The sequence below is a fragment of the Paroedura picta genome, chromosome 16, assembly GCF_049243985.1.
Source record: "Paroedura picta isolate Pp20150507F chromosome 16, Ppicta_v3.0, whole genome shotgun sequence".
Lineage (NCBI taxonomy): Eukaryota > Metazoa > Chordata > Lepidosauria > Squamata > Gekkonidae > Paroedura > Paroedura picta.
In genome coordinates this window covers 30813274-30830819 of record NC_135384.1, presented here as the reverse complement: position 1 = coordinate 30830819, position 17546 = coordinate 30813274, and the positions used below count along the sequence as shown (strand labels likewise).

The following is a 17546-nucleotide window of genomic DNA, read 5'->3' as shown; positions in this document are numbered from 1 at the left end:
ATTTATATGTAGGAGTTAACCTAGGTTTATTTTGTTGCATTTCTACACTGCCCTCCCTTGCCTCTCATTAAATTAAAAATGCTGTGTATGAAATTTGATTTACAGTAAACATGCTAAATAAAATCAGAGTCCGCTAGCACCTTTGAGACCAGCAAAGACAACCCTGGCCCCAAAGAAGCACGTCGGTCTTCAACGAGGGCCAGAGCTTTTTCTGTCCTGGCCCCCACCTGGTGGAACGAGCTCCCTGAAGAGATCAGGGCCCTGTCCGAACTCCCAAAATTCCGCAGGTCCTGCAAAAGGGAGCTCCTCCACCAGGCATTTGCCTGAGACTGTCAACAGGTCCCCCCTCAGACATCCCTCCGTGGCCTGAACTAGTCTGCCCTCTCGGGGGCCTGTTGTATTATTTATGATCACTGAAATTCCATTATTGGGTTGTTGTTGTTGTTGTTGTTATATTTGTTTATGTTATGTACTAATTCGTTCCATGTATCCCCCATGTTGTATGTAAACCGCCCTGAGCCACATGGAAGGGCGGTATAGAAATCAAATAAATTAAAAATAAAATAAAGATTTATTCAAGGATTGAGCTTTCGAGTGCAAGCACTCTTCCTCAGACATGTTAAGTCAGACCATCCTTGATTTCAGGCATCCAACATGGATTTCTCCAGAAAACCAATAGAATTGCTTAAAAGATGCTTAATTCCTGTTCTGTTCCTTGAATTATACAGGTGTGCATGCCTCTTGGGCTTCACCGGGGTTTCCCAGAAAATAATTTGCAGTTGATGGTGCAGTCAGGAGCTAAAGGATCTACTGTGAACACGATGCAGGTATTAATGTGTTTGTTTTTTTTTCAAAATATTATTTGCTGCTTTTGTTTGTTTGTTTTCTTTTATGAATTTAAGTTTAGGACCTTCTGCATAGTACAGGCCTGGGAAATAGAAAATTTCAAAGAAAAGCGCAGGGCGGGGCGGGAGGGCTTTCTTTGATCAGGTTTGCAATTTTCTGGAAAGATGGGAAACTCAGGGAAATGGAAGTTGGCCCGGGAGAGTGATCATTGCACAGAGATGGCCGTTGCTTTTGAGTGTTCCCATGGGATCAGAGGTGGCCCAAGCAGGTGCCTGGAAGAAGAAGGTACTTCCCTTTCATGCGGGAGGAGTTGACTGAATTCGCTGGTGTTCGTTCGGCATTGCCATCTCTTTCTCTCTGCTCCTTAAAGATTTCGTGTTTGCTGGGCCAGATTGAGCTAGAAGGTCGAAGGCCCCCGTTGATGCCATCTGGCAAATCCTTGCCATGTTTCCAGCCTTATGACTCTTCCCCTAGATCAGGGGGGTTTGTCATGGGGAGATTTCTCACAGGAATCAAGCCTGCAGTAAGTTGCCTTTCAGCATTGTTTAGTTGTTGTTGTTATATTGTATTTCCCAGATACATTCAGTGTCTCTTTGTGTAATCCATATTTACAGATGTTAAATGAGGAAGGCTGTGAATTCGGAAGGAAACCGTTATTCTGTCTTTTGCCTTCCTTAACATTTTCACTTACTTCTGGAGGCACTTTAATCATCTCCTGTGTCCATATTTGGTTAATCCCTGTTTGTGAATTCTGTGAAAAATTGTATCTAGGGTACGATTAGTGCCCCAAGCCAAAATCCGGCGGCCCCTGGGGAATCCCCTTCCACAAGTTGACAGCAGTGACCAGTAAGTTTCATGACTCTGCAGCTGTTCCAAGCACCAAGAGCCTGGACATGCCTCTTCATCGGAGGCTGACTGTTGCTTTTGAGTAGATCCCCTTGAATAACTGACTCCATGTCTGTAAATTTCCCAAGCAAATTAAAGGCTTCATTTTGGCACTTAATTTGTAATGAAAAGAGCAAGGCATCTGTTTCTTCAGCTATTTGAATTAAGTGTCAGGGATCCTGTCCTTCCGTCGAGACCGCTTGATGAGTTCTGCAAAGGTCTTGAGAACTACCTAAAAACAAGCATGGCACAATCTTCCCTTAATTCACAGAGATTGTCATTTGTGTTCTAGGAATTCTTCTTCCACTGTATGGCTGGTAGAGAGGGACTGGTGGATACAGCGGTCAAAACCAGCCGGTCTGGATACCTTCAAAGGTGAAAGCTTCTAATGTTTGATGCAGAACAGAGGGGAGGGGAGGTGCTGTGCCTGTGTGCTGGAGCACCTGCTTGGGATGCAGAAGCTCCCAGCTACGATCCCTGGCTGCAGGTAGCATTACGAAAGATCTCTCTCTGCCTGAAGCCCTGGAGTCCCACTTCCGGTTTGCTAGCCAGTACTGATCTCAGTGGAGCTGTGGCCTGATCCAGTACAGGGCAGCTTCACTGGTGTAGGTGAGACTGCTCACTGCTAAATGGTTGTTGGCCAAAGAATGAACTCCTCAGTTCCTTCAAGGGAGGTCCCTGTTGTTCGTGATTGAGTGACTGAACGGTTGCATATTCCTGCACTCCGAGGATTTCTTAAAACCCTTCTTAAGGACATTGCCCTGCTTGATTCCCCAGGGGTCCTCTGGAAAAAAAGCTTTGGAAATCCACAATGGTCCTCTTTTTTGTCTTTTTCTGCACAGGTGTGTCATAAAGCATTTAGAAGGGCTGATAGTTCATTATGACCTGACTGTAAGAGACAGCGATGGCAGCATTGTGCAGTTTCTCTATGGAGAAGATGGCTTAAACGTCCCCAAAATACAGTTTCTGCAACCCAAGCAGTTCCCTTTCATTGTAGAGAACTACAAGGTAGGATCCTGCCTGGTTTCCACCTCACCTCCCTGGTAATGTCACTGGATTTGGAGTCCCATCCTGTCCTTAGAAGGGTGTCTTTCTTCACCAGAAATAAACTATTATTGTGAGCCTCTTTTACAAGTGTGTCGTGATGAAGGCACTTCCTTGCTGTGGGGAACTAGAGGCAGGGCTTCCTCTCTTTCGGCACCTGCCTTGTGCTTGAAGGACGGCTACCCTAGTAGAACGTGTCCAACTGCTCCCTTGCTTTCCCGGGCGCCTTCTCTCTGCCCTCCCTCCTGCTTGCTTTCAGCCTCCGGTAAAAGATCTGGGGAAGGTCCCACTTACAGTAAGCTCCCACCTCATGCACCTTCTGGAGAGACAGAATTACTGAAGAGAGTGCCTAGGGCTGTCTCTAAAGGGCCACTGGACAAACTGATGGTGCTAACTGGCAAAGGTTTGGAAGGAAGTGTTCTTTGAACTTCTTTTTGCATTGCTTAAATGTTGTTCTGGGCTGTTGTTACCTTTTGGGGAGAAAGCTGGGTTTATCAATATTTACATACATTAAAAAATCAACTAAGCAAAACCATCCTCCCCCTGAAACTGGGTACTGTTAGGCTCTTCCTTGTCACACCATGCATGGGCAAATGGAAATCATGGCTGAAATAAACAGGAAATGCAGGAGTGCATCCTATACCCGCTGCAGAACAGCTGTGGAATTACAAGCTTCGTGTATCCCCTAATGGCTGTGTGCCTCCTTCAGATAGGCTGTGTGAGAGGGGAGTGCTCAGGTGGGCAGGATCATCTCCTTGCAAAGAGTACACTCATGACTTGGCACCATTGTTCCGGGGTCATCCCCTCTGTATTTCGTTCTGCAGCAGGTATGATCTGGAGCAGAATCCTCAGCGGATGCTCCTACAAAAAAAGAGCTTGTTTTTTGTACCCCACTTTTTGCTACCAAAAGGAGTCACAAAGCAGCTTACGATCATCTACCCTTCTCCCAAGCCCAGACACCCTGTGAGGTAGGTAAGGCCGAGAGAGCTCTGAGAGAACTGTGACCCAAGGTCACCCAGCGGGTTGCACGTGATGGAGGAGTGGGGAATCGAAACCAGTTCTCCAGATTAGAGGCTGTGTATCTGGTCAGGTCTGTATTTTGTCACATCTTTTGTGGTATAGCCAGTATAGAAGAAGTTGATTCTTGTATGCCGCTTTTCTCTACCCAAAGGAGTCTCAAAGCGGAATGTGTCGTTGGAAACATGGTGAAAATGTTCTAAGGACAATTAAATAAAATTTTTTTTATCAATTTCTTGCAGATAATAGAGAAATCAAAGCATTTAGATGAAGTTCTGTTAAAAACAGATCCTCGGCATGCAAAGGAACAATTCAGCTCTATCAAGCGGTGGCAAGTCAAGCACCGTCATTCTTCCCGAAAAGGAGCCTTTTTGCTGTTTTCTCAGAAAAAACTGGCAAGTGTCACAGCCCAGATCCCTAGCAGAGAACTCATAAATGGCCGAGAGGCTAAAACTATACAGGTAATTGAGACAGTCATTGATAACATATGGATTAGGGAATTGATTTATTTGAGAAAACTTATATACACAGCCTGTGGAATTCTTTATTTCGGTTTTGACTATTAGAGGAATCGATGGTTCTCATATGTTTAATTTAAATGTCAGGCAATAACAAATAGTGATTTGTAAAAGAACTGTTTTTTCATTATTTATTTATTCTTTAAACTTGCATTCTGCCCTGTCTTGGCCTGACACAGTCAGCCTCAATCCATTGTTGGCTAGCTCTGTGTGGGAGCCAGCGTGGTGTTGATGTTAAAGAGTGGTAGACTCAAATCCAGAAAACTGGGTTTGATTCCCCACTTCTCCTGTGCCATCAGCTGGGTGACCTTGGGCTAGTCACAGATCTCTCAGCTGTTCTCACAGAGCCAGTGTGGTGTCATGGTTAAAGAGTGATAGACGCTGATCTGGAGAACTGGGTTTGATTCCCATGTTCTCCTCCTCCCCGTGCGGCCAGCATGAGTTGCTTCATGCTATGACAAGCTGTTGTATATTTGCTGTTTACTTGATTTATGTGGCCATGGAGCTTCTCAGAATTTGTGCATGAAATCTGTATGGGATACCGGGAAAACTACTCACTGGCCTGCACATTGAATGCTGCCATCAATTTCAGTTGTTGGAGATGTGGAATGAGCTGAGCAAGACCAGACGAAGCAAGTATCAGAAAAAGGCCGCAAAATGTCCTGATCCTTGCCTGGGCATCTGGCAGCCAGACATCTATCTTGCATCAGTGTCAGAGACATTTGAAAAGGACGTAGAGAATTTCCTAACAGAATGGAACACTCAGGACAAACTCAGTTATCGCAAACCTGAGCTTTCTTCAGAGAGGTGCTGATTTTCTTTATTCTGTATCTAGCTTGGGGTGCCTATCTCAGCCTTTGTTAAATGACTGGTTCCCTTATGGCAGGCTTTCTCAACCAGGGTTTCATGAAACCCCGGGGATTCTTGGCCCTGCCAGGGTTCCCCAAATGGGTGGGAATTGATTTTTAATATATTTTTAACATTAGCCTAACATTGGTCAGGTGATATGGCCATATGTGGTCATGGTGACCCTACCCCCTGGCCAATGACGGGCCTGGAGGGGGGGAAGAGGAGGGGCCCCAGGTGAGCATGTACACCGGTATGCTTCCCAGCCCCTGGCTACATGATCGCTCCACTTCTGGGTTTCTCGAAGCCTGAAGAATGTTTCAGGGGTTTCTCAACAGTAAAAAAAAAGAGAAAAGCTGCCCTGTGGCCTGGAAGGAAGGCAGTCACAGAAATCTGTCACAGAAACCCTCTTGGCTGGGTTGCCAGGAAGTGGCACATTGCTGTGTTTGCGGAAGGAGCCTCACCAGTCTGGAGTTGAAGCTTGTTAGACTCTCTTAACAGAGAGAGTTGAGAGAGCATTTTCAGGGAGCCCAACCTGGAGCCCAAGAGCACCTTGGCATTCCCAAGTGTCTTTAAGAAGTGGGTGAGGCCAGGTAGGGCAGCAAGACTTCTGACTGGCTATTACAGATTTGATTGGCTCTGCAGATTCTTTTTTATTTTAATCGTGTTTTGGCAGCACAGTTAAGTTGTGGCCATCATTTTGTGGCTGGCTCCACTGCCCTCACGTGGTTGTGCCTACAGTGCCATGCCAAAGGTGCCCACAGGCTCAAAAAGATTGGGGACTCCTGTTTCGTAATAACTAAGGCCTTTTAGAGGGGGGGGGGGTGGTTGTTGACTGACTTTAGTCTTAACTGATGGTTTAGGTTGGTTTTCTGCTGTTCTGTACACTGGCTTTACTTTCCACGAATGATGCCATTGACAGCTAAAGAGGAGCTTTTTGCTAATCAGTAGCTCTGTCATCATGAAATCTTGGCTGAACTAGTATTTTCTAATACTCCAGTGCTGGATTGTCATGAAACACAGGCCTGTGCTTCTTTCATTCCAACTGACAGAACAGAAATACCCGGTGGAAATTTATATTAGAGGGTGTGACGCTAATGATGTGGCCAGCGCAAGGGCTTCTCCTCTGAGAGTGACGTGCCAGTTTAGGGGCATCTGCCTACCTTCCTGGCTATCTCAAAGAACCTGTAATTGAGAATACATTTCAGCAGCACAATTCAAATTCATCATTGACTGTCACTCACTGGCTTGGATGCCAGCTATCTTATTGGTACAGGAAGTGAACACTGGCCAGTGAGATAGACCAGCCATCTTAAGGCTGGCGTAAAATCTCCTGCCAGCCAGTCCACCTCCTGCTGACTCTTCCTTAGAAAACAGCCAATTGCACATAGTTCTTGGTTCCAGTGTCAACATCCTTCTGTCTCCAATGTCTCTTTCTGTGTCCTCAGATTAAGGGACTTGCTGCATTTAAAGTGGCAACAGTCCCTCTGTGACCCAGGAGAGGCTGTGGGTCTGCTTGCTGCTCAGAGCATTGGGGAGCCTTCCACGCAAATGACGCTGAACACTTTCCACTTTGCTGGGCGAGGCGAGATGAACGTCACGCTCGGGATCCCAAGGTGAAGCAACGTTTCTTGGGTTTTGCGTGTGCTCATTGAAGGGGGACGCATCTCGTAAACTGAATATCCTTGGTTTGATGGAGAGATGGCTCCTTAGTAAATCAACTAGTGCAGTGGTCCCCAACCCCTGGTCTGGGGACTGGGACCAGTCCGTGGATCAGTCGGTACCGGGCCGCAGCTCCTCCTCGTCCTCCTACCCGGCTGCTGCCTTGGGGGCTGCCCTGCCACTCTGCCGCCCACTCACCTTTGGTGCTCTCCAGTAGCCGCCATGGCTGGGGCTCCCCCTCAGCGTGGCACTGCACGACTGCTGCTGGCAGCACCCCCCAGTGGGCAGCAGGAAGTCAGGGGCGGCAGCAGGAAAGTAAGTGGAGCAGGGGCTCAGGTGGCGGTGGTGATGTCCCTTGGCAATGCCCTAAAAAGGGCATTGCCAAGGGGCCGTCCCTCGGGCCTCAATAAAATTGTCAAGCGTTGACTGGTCCCCGGTGATAAAAAGGTTGGGGACCACTGAACTAGTGAACTGAGTGACGTTACTCTTGCATTACATGAACTGGGTGACGTTACTCTGCCTTCTGAATATTTAATAGCGTTGTGGCTGAACATTTAATTATTCCTTGGTCAAGGTTGCGGGAGATCCTGATGGTAGCCAGTGCTAAGATCAAAACCCCAATGATGAGCATTCCTGTGCTGGACACCGAGGCCGCTCACGAGCAGGTGCGGGACCTCAAGAAGCAGCTCACCAGAGTGTGCTTGGGAGAGGTAAATCTTCCTTCACTCCGTGGACCGACTCCTTCCCCCTACATGGAAGAGTCTCACCTTCCTTTGCCCCAATCCTCAGAATAAACATGCCGGGCGTGGGACTAGCCAGGGATTCTTCTCCTTGTTTCAGGTGTTACAGAAAGTGGATATTCAGGAGTCTGTGTGCTTGGAGAGTAAGCTAAGCAAGCACCGCATCTATACCATCAGGTTCACTTTTTTGCCATATGAATGTTACCGGGAAGAGATGTTTGTGAAGCCAAGGGACATCTTGAACTTTATGGAGACCAGGTCAGCGTCTTCTCCTGCCCATTCCTTCTCCAGACCTCCCCTTCAGGCTGCATAGTTCTCTACAGAGTAATTAAGACATGATTATTCATTTGAAATATTTATATAAGCCTTCCAATCTCCCAACAAGTTCACAGAACATATTAGAACAACAGTTTAAAACTGGTAATACAATTAAATATATCTGCTGTGTCTACATGAGAGGCATAGATTGCATAGTTTATAATCCAGATTTGCACTGAGTGTTTTTCTCTTCTTTCCACCCCCCCATCCCCCAGTTTCTTCAAGATCTTACTGGAAACAATTAAGAGGAAGAGTTCAAAGTTAATCTCATACAATAAAATCACTGCTCAAAGAGCAAATAACAGGGACTTTGGTAGCGATGGGGAAGTTGGAGCATCACACGAGAACCAGGTAAAGGTCTTGTCTGCTTTGACACACACCAGGGCCTTGAGTAGCTTTGTAAGTGACAGGGGTGGGTGGGTGGGATCTGTCACCAAGAGACAGAGAGCAAAGCTGCTTGAACCACCTAGGTGAATGAACCACATAGGTCTCTGTGCTGGCGTAATTATTCTACTGTATGTTGTGCATTAGGTTTCTTCAGTATAGATCACATACCACCTGCTACACACTGTTTTATATCTTAGTACTTTGGTCCTTATGATGCACAGGACAGGCAAACATTTATTAAGGAACGAATTACGAAAAGAGCTGAGAGCCCTGTCACAGTTCCTCAGGGCCTGCAAGATGGAGCTCTTTCACCAGGCTTTTGGTTGAGGCTTGAACCGGAAGATCCTGCCCCCCTCCCCTTTCCTTCCTCATGGCAGGAGGAGGTTACAACAGATTGCCGCCTGCAAAATATAGGCTGCGAACTGCCAGGGACTTCAGGGGAGGGTGGGATTTGGAGATTGTTTTGCCTGCTGCTGCACTGGGGATTCCATCTGTAATTGGGGATGGAGTTTTATATTATTGCGTGTTTGAGTTCTTTGTGTAATCCTCCACGCACTCTTTGTTTTGGCACAGGATGACCAGGAAGCCGAGGAAGATGGAAGAGTTGTTGATGGTGAAGTGGATGACGGGGATGCTGACGCGACAGATGCAAAAAGAAGGGAGAAGCAGGAAGAGGAGGTAAGGCTTCCTTCCGCTCTTGTCTTAGCAAAAGCCCCTCTGCCCAGGGAAGTGGGAGTCTGGGGAAGGTTTGGCCTCCTGGGCGCTTGGAGGCTGTTCCAAGACACCAGTGTGAAGAAGGTGTTGAACTGCATCCATAAGACGCAGCTTAATCGGGGCCATTGTCAATTGGACGTTTCTCAGAAGCAAGAGAAGTTGGTTTGTCTGTTCCCCTCTGTGCTTGTGGTGTTCATTGCTGCTGTTATTAAGTGGACAGAGCAGTTGTAATTGCCCACATAGACGCAGGGTTTGTACTCTTAAATTACAGAACTGGATTTATTGACATGGATTACCAAGGTGAAGTGCATCAAAATACCTTCCAGGATTCTCCTTGGAGACAAAGGGGAGTTCTTTGCTGGGCTTTTGTAAGGAGGAGGCATGTGCTGTCTGTGCATGGCTTGCATAGGTCCAGTCCAGATGCAGGCTGTCCATCGGGGAAAGAATGGAGATGTTTTTAGATTTTGCTATACCTGTTGTTTTACTATTTGTTTTATCAGACTGCATTTATTTAGTGGTTACCCACCTTGGTTGGTGAGGTCCTTTGGAGCAAAGTAGGCTCATTCATCATGCTTTATATACATTCATGCCTGCTGGCCACACACGTCTCTTCCGTGGTGGACTCTGCCCTTGTGCAGTCATCTGCCTGAGCAGGACACAAGGTGCCCACACTTTGGCGAGTCCACAAAACTATGCAAACCAGAGTTGTCCAACCAAGAGGACAATGTAGAGAGGTGTGTTACAGCAGAGCACCTTAGAGTAGGTGTGTTAGGAACCTGAAAATTGAGCTGCAAAGATAATTTTAAAATACAAATATCTTTAACCGCTCCTGTGGAGCGGATTAAATAAAGCCCTAAGGGCTGTGTGGGAGGGCCTGTCCGTGATAAAAACTTGCCACTCAAGGGCCAAGTGGCCAATTGGGAGGCGCGGGCCTCCCTTTTGGCCACTTGGCCCGCCCTAGACTCACTGCCCAGATGCTTCGCCGGCGGGAAAGGAGCATTGCCCTTACCGGGGGAGAAGGAGCCCACGACACCGACAAAGCCCTGCTCCTTCCCACCCGCCCAGCCACGCGCCTCGCCGCCACCACCCAGCCACCCTTCTCGACACTCCACACAGGCCTCCAACACAGCCTGCCCTCATCGCCCTCGCCTCTAACACAGCACCTGCCAGGATCCACCGACACTGCCGTGGCAAGAATGGTAAGCCCCCCCGCGCCCCCCCCCACAACACCTACCCTCCCACCTCTCCGGCCCCACTAACTACCCCGCTTGCCGCCCCATTCCCCCCTCTAGACAACACCTCCCACCCAGTCCCATGCCTCGCCGCCGCGATCCCCCGTCGCCGCCTCTCCCACCCAAACCGCTTGCGGCCCACCCAGCCAGCTTACCCTGCTGCTGGTCGCCTGCTTTCCCAACCACAACGTTCGCTCCCAGCCACGGCTGCGCCCAGCCCGCACGACCCGCCCGCTGGCTTAAACTACCACCGACTAAACCAGGCATGCGCCGAATCCCGCGCATGCCTGGTCCCTCTCCCCCACGCCCGCCCCGCCCCCTGGCCCTGGAGATACACCAGGCATGCGCGAGATTCTCCATTTCCCTGCTTTACTCTGCACGACTTCCGCCGCCCGCCCACCTCTCACAGCCTCTCCGCGCCCCTGTTTGCCGCCGCCCGCCATCCCACACAAAGGGCGCCAACTCCGCTGGGCTCGGCACACGCGACGGACCGGAGGACGGGTACGCTGTGCACTGCATCCCTGTGTCTGTCGCCATTTCCCCTCCACCCACCACCAGACCCAACCCTGCCACCAAACCGTCGCGACCGCCACCTAGCTGCTCCCCATACCCGAGACGCGCCCTGCCCAAACCGCCTCTACTCTGCCCATTTTTATAAATGGGCTTTAATTCTAGTTTATTACAATAAAGTGCAAACGTTAAAAATTAAAAACATTGATAATTCACAATTATGTGTAGTTGTGTTAGTTGTGAAATGATATACAGTATACAATTGTGAATTATCAATGCTTTTAATTATTAAATAATAAATAAAATATATGTATTCAGTCTCAACAGTGTTGTTTTATGCTTATGTAATAACATTTTCTGTATTCAGCGTATTGTGTCTGGTATTTATCCCCTTTCAGATTTCTGCAATTCTAACCATATTACATTGCCTACTAGTTGTCTCATGCCATGGATTGTACTGACTTACTCTGTAATCCACTTTGGGCCTCATTGAGAAATGTGGATTATGAATAACACGAACAGAGAGAGAAAATTGCCTTTTGTGTTTCAGATCATCCCTTTTGTAAAGTAAAATGCCAGTGAATCCCACATTGCCTTGATCATAGCATGAAAGGCCCCAAATGTCTCTTGCCCTCAGGTGGATTATGAGAGTGATGAGGGTGCTGCGGTGGTGGAGGAGGAGGAGGAGGAGCAGGAGGAGGCGGCGGGCGAGGAGAACCCAGAGAATGGAGAGGCTGCCTCCAGTGAAAGTGACAGCCAGGATCCGGAAGCCACCAGAGCACAGCAGGATCCTTCCTCAAGCCAGCGGGTCCAGAAGACGAAGAAGACCCCTGAACAACTGGCCCACCTCCGTGTGAACAGTGTCCTGGAGAGCCACAGTGCTATAGAGCGCTACACGTATGACCCAGAGGCCGAACTGTGGTGTGAGGTAAGCGGGAAAGAGAAAGCGTGGCAGTGGTTAGGAGTATCCGGAAGGCGATTGACTCGTGGAGATATTTGCTGTTACCCAATTTATAAGCAACCAGTGTCCACTGACTTCTCTGTGAATCAGAATCACACAGAGCTGGAAGGAGACCCCCAGAATGCCATCCAGCCCAGTCCCCCACCTGCTCGGGGACTTAAAAATCACACCATCCTGACAGATCTCCTCGTAAAACCTTCAACAAAAGAGATTCCACCACCACCCTTCCCGAGGCAGCATCTTCCATCTATGAACAGCCTTCTCCATCAGAAAATGCTGCCTAATATTTAAGTGGCACCTCCACTCCTATAATTTGAACCCACTGCTCCTCGTCCTGGTCTCTAAAGCTGCAGTGAACAAGTTGGCCCCCTCTTCAAGATGTCGACCTTTGGTGTAATTAAACACACAGCTGTCCTGTCACCTCTGGCCCTCCTTCAAGCTGCACCTGCCCAGCTCTCTCTCTGCCTCTCTCTGAATATGCTCTTCCATCTTGTCCATGTCCTCCTTGAGATGCCGTGCCAACAGGGCTGGACACAAAATTCCAAATGAGGTCTAACCAAGGCAGAACAGAGTGGTATTCTAACTTCCCTTGGTCTACAGTTTATGCTCCTAGCAATGCAGCCTCATACCGCATTAGCCTTCTTAGATGCCATATTGCCCTGTTGGCTCATATTCGACTTATGGTCCACCAGAACTCCGCTAAGTCCCTTTCACATCAAGCCAGGTGTCCCCCATCTTCTATTTATGCATCACATTATTATTACCCAAATGTCATACTTTTCATCCCCCAATTAAAATTCATTTTGCTGGTTATGTCCCAATTATTCCAAACTATCCAGATCTTGTTGAATACTACCCTTGGGTGGGTGGTGAAAGAGCATTAGCTGGATCAAAAGCCCCTAAAGAACTGCCATGCTTCCTCCCTGCCTTATAGAAAGCCTGCTGTTCGTGCTGATGTGTGCAGAGGAAGAGTGCTTTACCTCCTGCCTCTCTCTGCCCACCCACATGCAAAGATTCCTGCCAGGCTGTGACTTATGGCTTATTCCTTTCTTTCTGGTGCCTGGCTGAGGTTTCCCGTCCCTCACTGTCTTGTTCTGATGCCTGCACTCCTGGTCTTGATAACAGTGAAATTGTGGCTTTGCTCCTTCCTTTTCCTGTCACATGACTGCAGTGTCACGTGATTTCTTGTGACATGCGTACATGGGCCTTGGGCTCGGGACGTTTTAAGACCACTACTCTCAGTCAATGAAGTCTCAATCACTGTAGATTGAGAACTGGCATCCTTCATGTTCTTGGAGGTTCAGTCTGCTTTCTTTGCCGGGCACAGGTGGCCTCCTCTTTGTCGGTCCCTCACTGTACTGTGTCCTCATTCAGGTCTCCTTGAAGCTCCCACTGTCAAAGGAATACTTTGACTTGGCCTCCCTGCTGACCTCCTTGGCAAACAGAACTGTGATCCATGAGACCAAGGGGATCACACGATGTCTCTTGAATGGCACCACAAACAAGAACGGAGAGGAGGCACTCACGCTACAGACAGAGGGGATAAACCTCCACAAGCTCTTTCAGTACACTGAGGTATGTGATTAAGCAACCGTTGTCTTTCCTGGGGCATGAAAGAGAAGGAAAGCAGTTGAGAAACACCCAGACCAGACCAGCCCTTTCAAGAGTGTTGCCTCCTCTCTGAAGTCCATCATTTTCTAAAGACTCAATCTTTTCAGATAGTTTCCCATACTGGCTGCTGTTTTCCCTGAAAAAGACCAACAACTCTTTGGTTTGGGATCGGCATTTTGTCACTGCTGAAACCATTTTTACTTAAGAAATCTAAGTGGGCTTCAGTGGCACTCAGTAGCAAGAAGCATTTCATCCTTTGGTCTTTGGACAGAAAGAGGGTCTGTGAAATGGCCGTTTCCATTCCACTCTCTGATCTTTGCTAACCTCCGGTCTCGGGCAGCAGGCGCAGAAATTCTTATTGGCCCCAAGAGGAGAGGGGAGAACTTCCCAGGGGTAAGAATTCTGCCAGGCATTTGCCGGGTTTCCTTATTTCCACCCTGAGTCAACATTTTCAGGAGCTCCCTCAGTGTGCAGTTTAAACATTTTTAAAAGGAGGAATTGGCGCTAGCTGCTTGTGGAGACCTTTAATAATGGAAAGCTGGGGGTGGGGGGGGCTTGCAGGAAATGGCCTTGCTCTGCTGTGCAGTCATGCGGCCTCTGCGGCTTGCACTCCAGGCAGGGGAGTCTGTGCTGTTCTTGTGTGCCTGCCATGGACACCTCTGGGCTCGGTCGCAGGGAAGCTGGAGGTCAGCTCTGTTGACTTGCCTTCAAGAAGCCACAGACACATTTCCTTTGCAAACTTTGTGTTCCATCCTTGTGTTCCACCAGTACACAAAAGTTGTGATTTGGGATGGGTGAGGTGGAATTTTGCTTAAATGTGATCAGCTGCCCAATCATGTTTTGTGCTTTAGATTTTGGACCTGAAGAGGCTTTATTGCAACGATATCCACGCGATGGCGAATACCTACGGCATTGAGGCTGCCTTAAAAGTCCTTGAGAAAGAGATCAAAGACGTGTTTGCTGTGTACGGTAAGAGGGCTTTAGACCCAGGCAGGGGCTCTGGGAAGTGCAAACGTGGCCTGCCAAAGCCAGCCTGAGCCCAATCTGCTGCTGGCTTCTCTGTCTCCAGCCTGGCACCATTATCGGTATGACGATGACTGGGTTTTTATGCCACCTCTCCCCCAAAATGGGCTCCAGGCAGATTCAGATTCAGAGTACCTTTATTGGCATAAAGGGCTCCAGGCAGTTTGTGGTATACTTAAAAATACATAAACAGCGTAATTTATTAGGATTAAAATTAAACATCAACTCTCTAACTAACAACTAACTAACTAGCCTCCCTTACCCCAGCCTTCGTTAATTCTGGCTGACGGTTGACTATGGCTGGTACGTCTGTAAGTGGCGTGGAAGGAGGAGGGGAGGAAGACCAGAGAGGGGCAGAGGGTGGTTCATATTTATGGGATCACTCTGACCTCAAGAGTGCCGTCTTATAGGCCCTGTGGAACTGTGATACTTCTGTCAGGGCCCCCCGGGTCTCAGCTGACAGCTGGTCCCACCAGCCTCGAGCTGTAGTCAAAACCAGGTGTACTACCAAGAAGTACTTTCCAGGGGAGAGCCGGTCCCTCAGATACGCAGGGCCCAGATTGTGTAGGGCTCTAAGGGTCAATACCAGCACCTTGAACCTGATCCAGAACTCGGGTGGGAGCCAGTGAGGCTGCTGGAGGGCCAGTCAAATATGTGGCCTGTATGCAGTCCTCGTAAGCACCTGGGCCCCTGCATTCTGCACCAGCTGTAACTTCCAGGTCAGGATCAAGGGCAGCCCCGTGTAGAGTGAGTTACAGTAACGAAGAAGAAGAGTTGGTTTTTATACTCCCGCTTTTCACTACCCGAGGGTGCTTCCTCTCCCCACCACTTCCAATCAGCTTCCTCTCCCCACCGCAGACACCCTGTGACATAGGTGGGGCTGAGAAACACTTCCCCATGACATTCTGGAAGGCAACTCCTTGGTGCTGACCTATAAAGCCCCAAACGGCCTGGGACTGTCTCTTCCCCTGTGCCCCCCAATGAGTGCTGTGCTGTAGCCCTCAGAATTTGCTCAGGGTCCCTGGTCTCAACTAGGGCCAAGGCCTTTTCAGCTGTGGCCCCGGCCTCCTCTGCCTAAGGAGATCAGGACCTAAAGAATTCCACAGGGCCTGTGCGACGGAGCTGGCCCACCAGGCCTACGTCTGGGACACAGAAATAGCATCAGAATCTGCTGGCCTCCCTGCCTGAAACTCCGCTCAGACTCTCCAAGAAGCTTTTATCTCTCCCCCCCCCCCGTTTAGTTTACTTCGCGTGACCCCCATAAGGAGGAAGTGGCTTGTTGTGTTTAATATTTTAAGCTTACATTTTAAATATTATAATTTGATTGTATTTATATTCTATGATTAAAATTATATTGTGTTCTTGATGGTATTGAATTTTGTTGTGATCTGCCCTGAGCCGCCAGGGAAGGGCAGGATGCAAGTAGACAATTAAATTAAATTAAATGCTCTGCCTTTCCTTGTTCTTCTGTCTGCAGGGATTGCAGTGGATCCCCGGCACCTCTCTCTTGTGTCAGACTACATGTGCTTTGAAGGTGCTTACAAGCCACTTAACCGGTTTGGGATGCAGTCCAGCGCCTCCCCCTTGCAGCAAATGACCTTTGAGACCAGCTACAAATTCTTGAAGGAAGCAGCAATGCTGGGTAAATGACTGGGCTTCCGGCAAGAGGTTCCCTGGAAGACAGGGCAGGATGCAGCCAGGGCAGGATGGTCAGGCGGGTGGGGAACTTCAGTGCAGCAAGAGGTGTAGACAGCTGTTCCCTTCAGGGCAGGGGATCATTGAGGTCTAGAAACTAAAAGCAACAACCGCATCTTTTTGAGGTGCAAGTTAAACCAATGGGCTTCCAGACCCCAATGTGTTTTCATAGCATTAGAGGAAAGAGGCGTGTTGCCTCTGCGCTAAGGACATCTGGCAGTGCTGGTGACGTTTGTCTTACTTCTTCTAGGGTCCCATGACGAGCTGCAGTCTCCTTCTGCTTGCCTGGTGGTTGGAAAAGTTGTCAGAGGAGGGACTGGCTTCTTTGATCTCAAGCAGCCTCTCAAGTAGGCCTGGGCAGGTCGCGCAAAGCCCTTTTAGAGCGGCCGACTTCCCAGGGATGGGCCGCCGGGTTGTGTGTCAGCTGAATGTACTGCCACCGAGAGGGGTCTCGGGTAACTCTCAGTGCCTTGAAGGATTGTTAACATAAATGATGGTAAATAACATCCCTAAGAAGATTGGATCTGAAAGTACATATATTAAAACATTTCACCCTTCCGGTGCAACTCTTGCTCATGTTTTCTTGGCTGCTAAAGCCAACCGTAACACTCGGGGCAAAAAAAGCAAGTTAATATCCAAGAGAAGGAAAAACGGCTTCTCTGCTGAAGGAAATATCCAAGAGAAGGAAAAACATCTCACAAGCACTGCAAGAAATTTGGTTCTTGGCTTTGTATAAAGTGGGCAGGGGTGGGCAGGGTCTGCACAACAAGGAAAACCTCTCTGCATCTGCTTAGAAAGACATTTCTCTGATCTTTTTAAATGGGTGATTTCAGGGTGGCTTTAACATATTGTTTGATTTGTTTAATTATGTGTTGTATTTTATGCTATTATTGTTACCTTCCTTGGACCTTAAATAGTTCAGTACAGAGGAGACTATGTAAATATTTTAAATAAATAAGTGAATCAGTGGCCAAGATGTAAAAGCAAATGATGAGAGAACTGAAGGAAATGAAACCAGGACAGAGATCACAAAGGTGTTCTCTTCTGCAGCCACTCCTCCTTGAAGCACATTAAAATGGTCATTTTCATTAGTATTCGTGATTTTGGAAACATGTCGCAGATTTTCACCATACTGATGAAGAGAAAGCCCCAACAATATTCTTGACAATAGGATAAAATGTAAAACACGAAAGAAACTGTTTTAGTTCAGCATCTATTGTTGGGAAAAATGAAGTCAGCTGTTCTCCGCTGCAGCATTCTGAAAACTCTCTAATGGGATGGCTTCAAAACACAGACATTTTGGAACCCAGCTGCCCTTCCTGGCTGGTGTTGGCAACCAGGATCATGCCCTGATCTCAGATTAGTCTGTGAGACACCAGTTCATTCTTGGACCCCCCCCGCCCCCTAAGGAGGCACTGACTATGGATGTCTTAGGCAGTATTGCAGTGGTGGTGGCAGCAAACCTTCATGGTCCTGATGTTGCAGCACCTTCCCCAAGAAATGTTGAGGACTGTTTCAGTTTTCCAAGAGCCCCAAA

The 17546-nt window shown here is 48.3% G+C and overlaps 1 protein-coding gene across 2 annotated transcripts in view; it reads left to right on the top strand.

The window, feature by feature from the left end:
• POLR1A (RNA polymerase I subunit A) overlaps window positions 1-16978 on the top strand; it is a 34198-nt gene extending 17220 nt beyond the window's left edge. For both annotated transcript variants that reach the window (XM_077315542.1, XM_077315543.1), the window contains 16 exons: window positions 729-827; window positions 1217-1369; window positions 2024-2106; window positions 2574-2739; window positions 4035-4253; window positions 4903-5117; window positions 6605-6772; window positions 7393-7528; window positions 7659-7816; window positions 8092-8227; window positions 8837-8941; window positions 11357-11647; window positions 13055-13255; window positions 14143-14260; window positions 15792-15956; window positions 16260-16978. In XM_077315542.1, coding sequence (XP_077171657.1) covers window positions 729-827; window positions 1217-1369; window positions 2024-2106; window positions 2574-2739; window positions 4035-4253; window positions 4903-5117; window positions 6605-6772; window positions 7393-7528; window positions 7659-7816; window positions 8092-8227; window positions 8837-8941; window positions 11357-11647; window positions 13055-13255; window positions 14143-14260; window positions 15792-15956; window positions 16260-16360 — 2514 coding nt within the window. In that variant the 3' untranslated portion in view covers window positions 16361-16978. The remainder of the gene's footprint in view (window positions 1-728; window positions 828-1216; window positions 1370-2023; window positions 2107-2573; window positions 2740-4034; window positions 4254-4902; window positions 5118-6604; window positions 6773-7392; window positions 7529-7658; window positions 7817-8091; window positions 8228-8836; window positions 8942-11356; window positions 11648-13054; window positions 13256-14142; window positions 14261-15791; window positions 15957-16259) is intronic.
• Window positions 16979-17546: the final 568 nt, after the last annotated feature.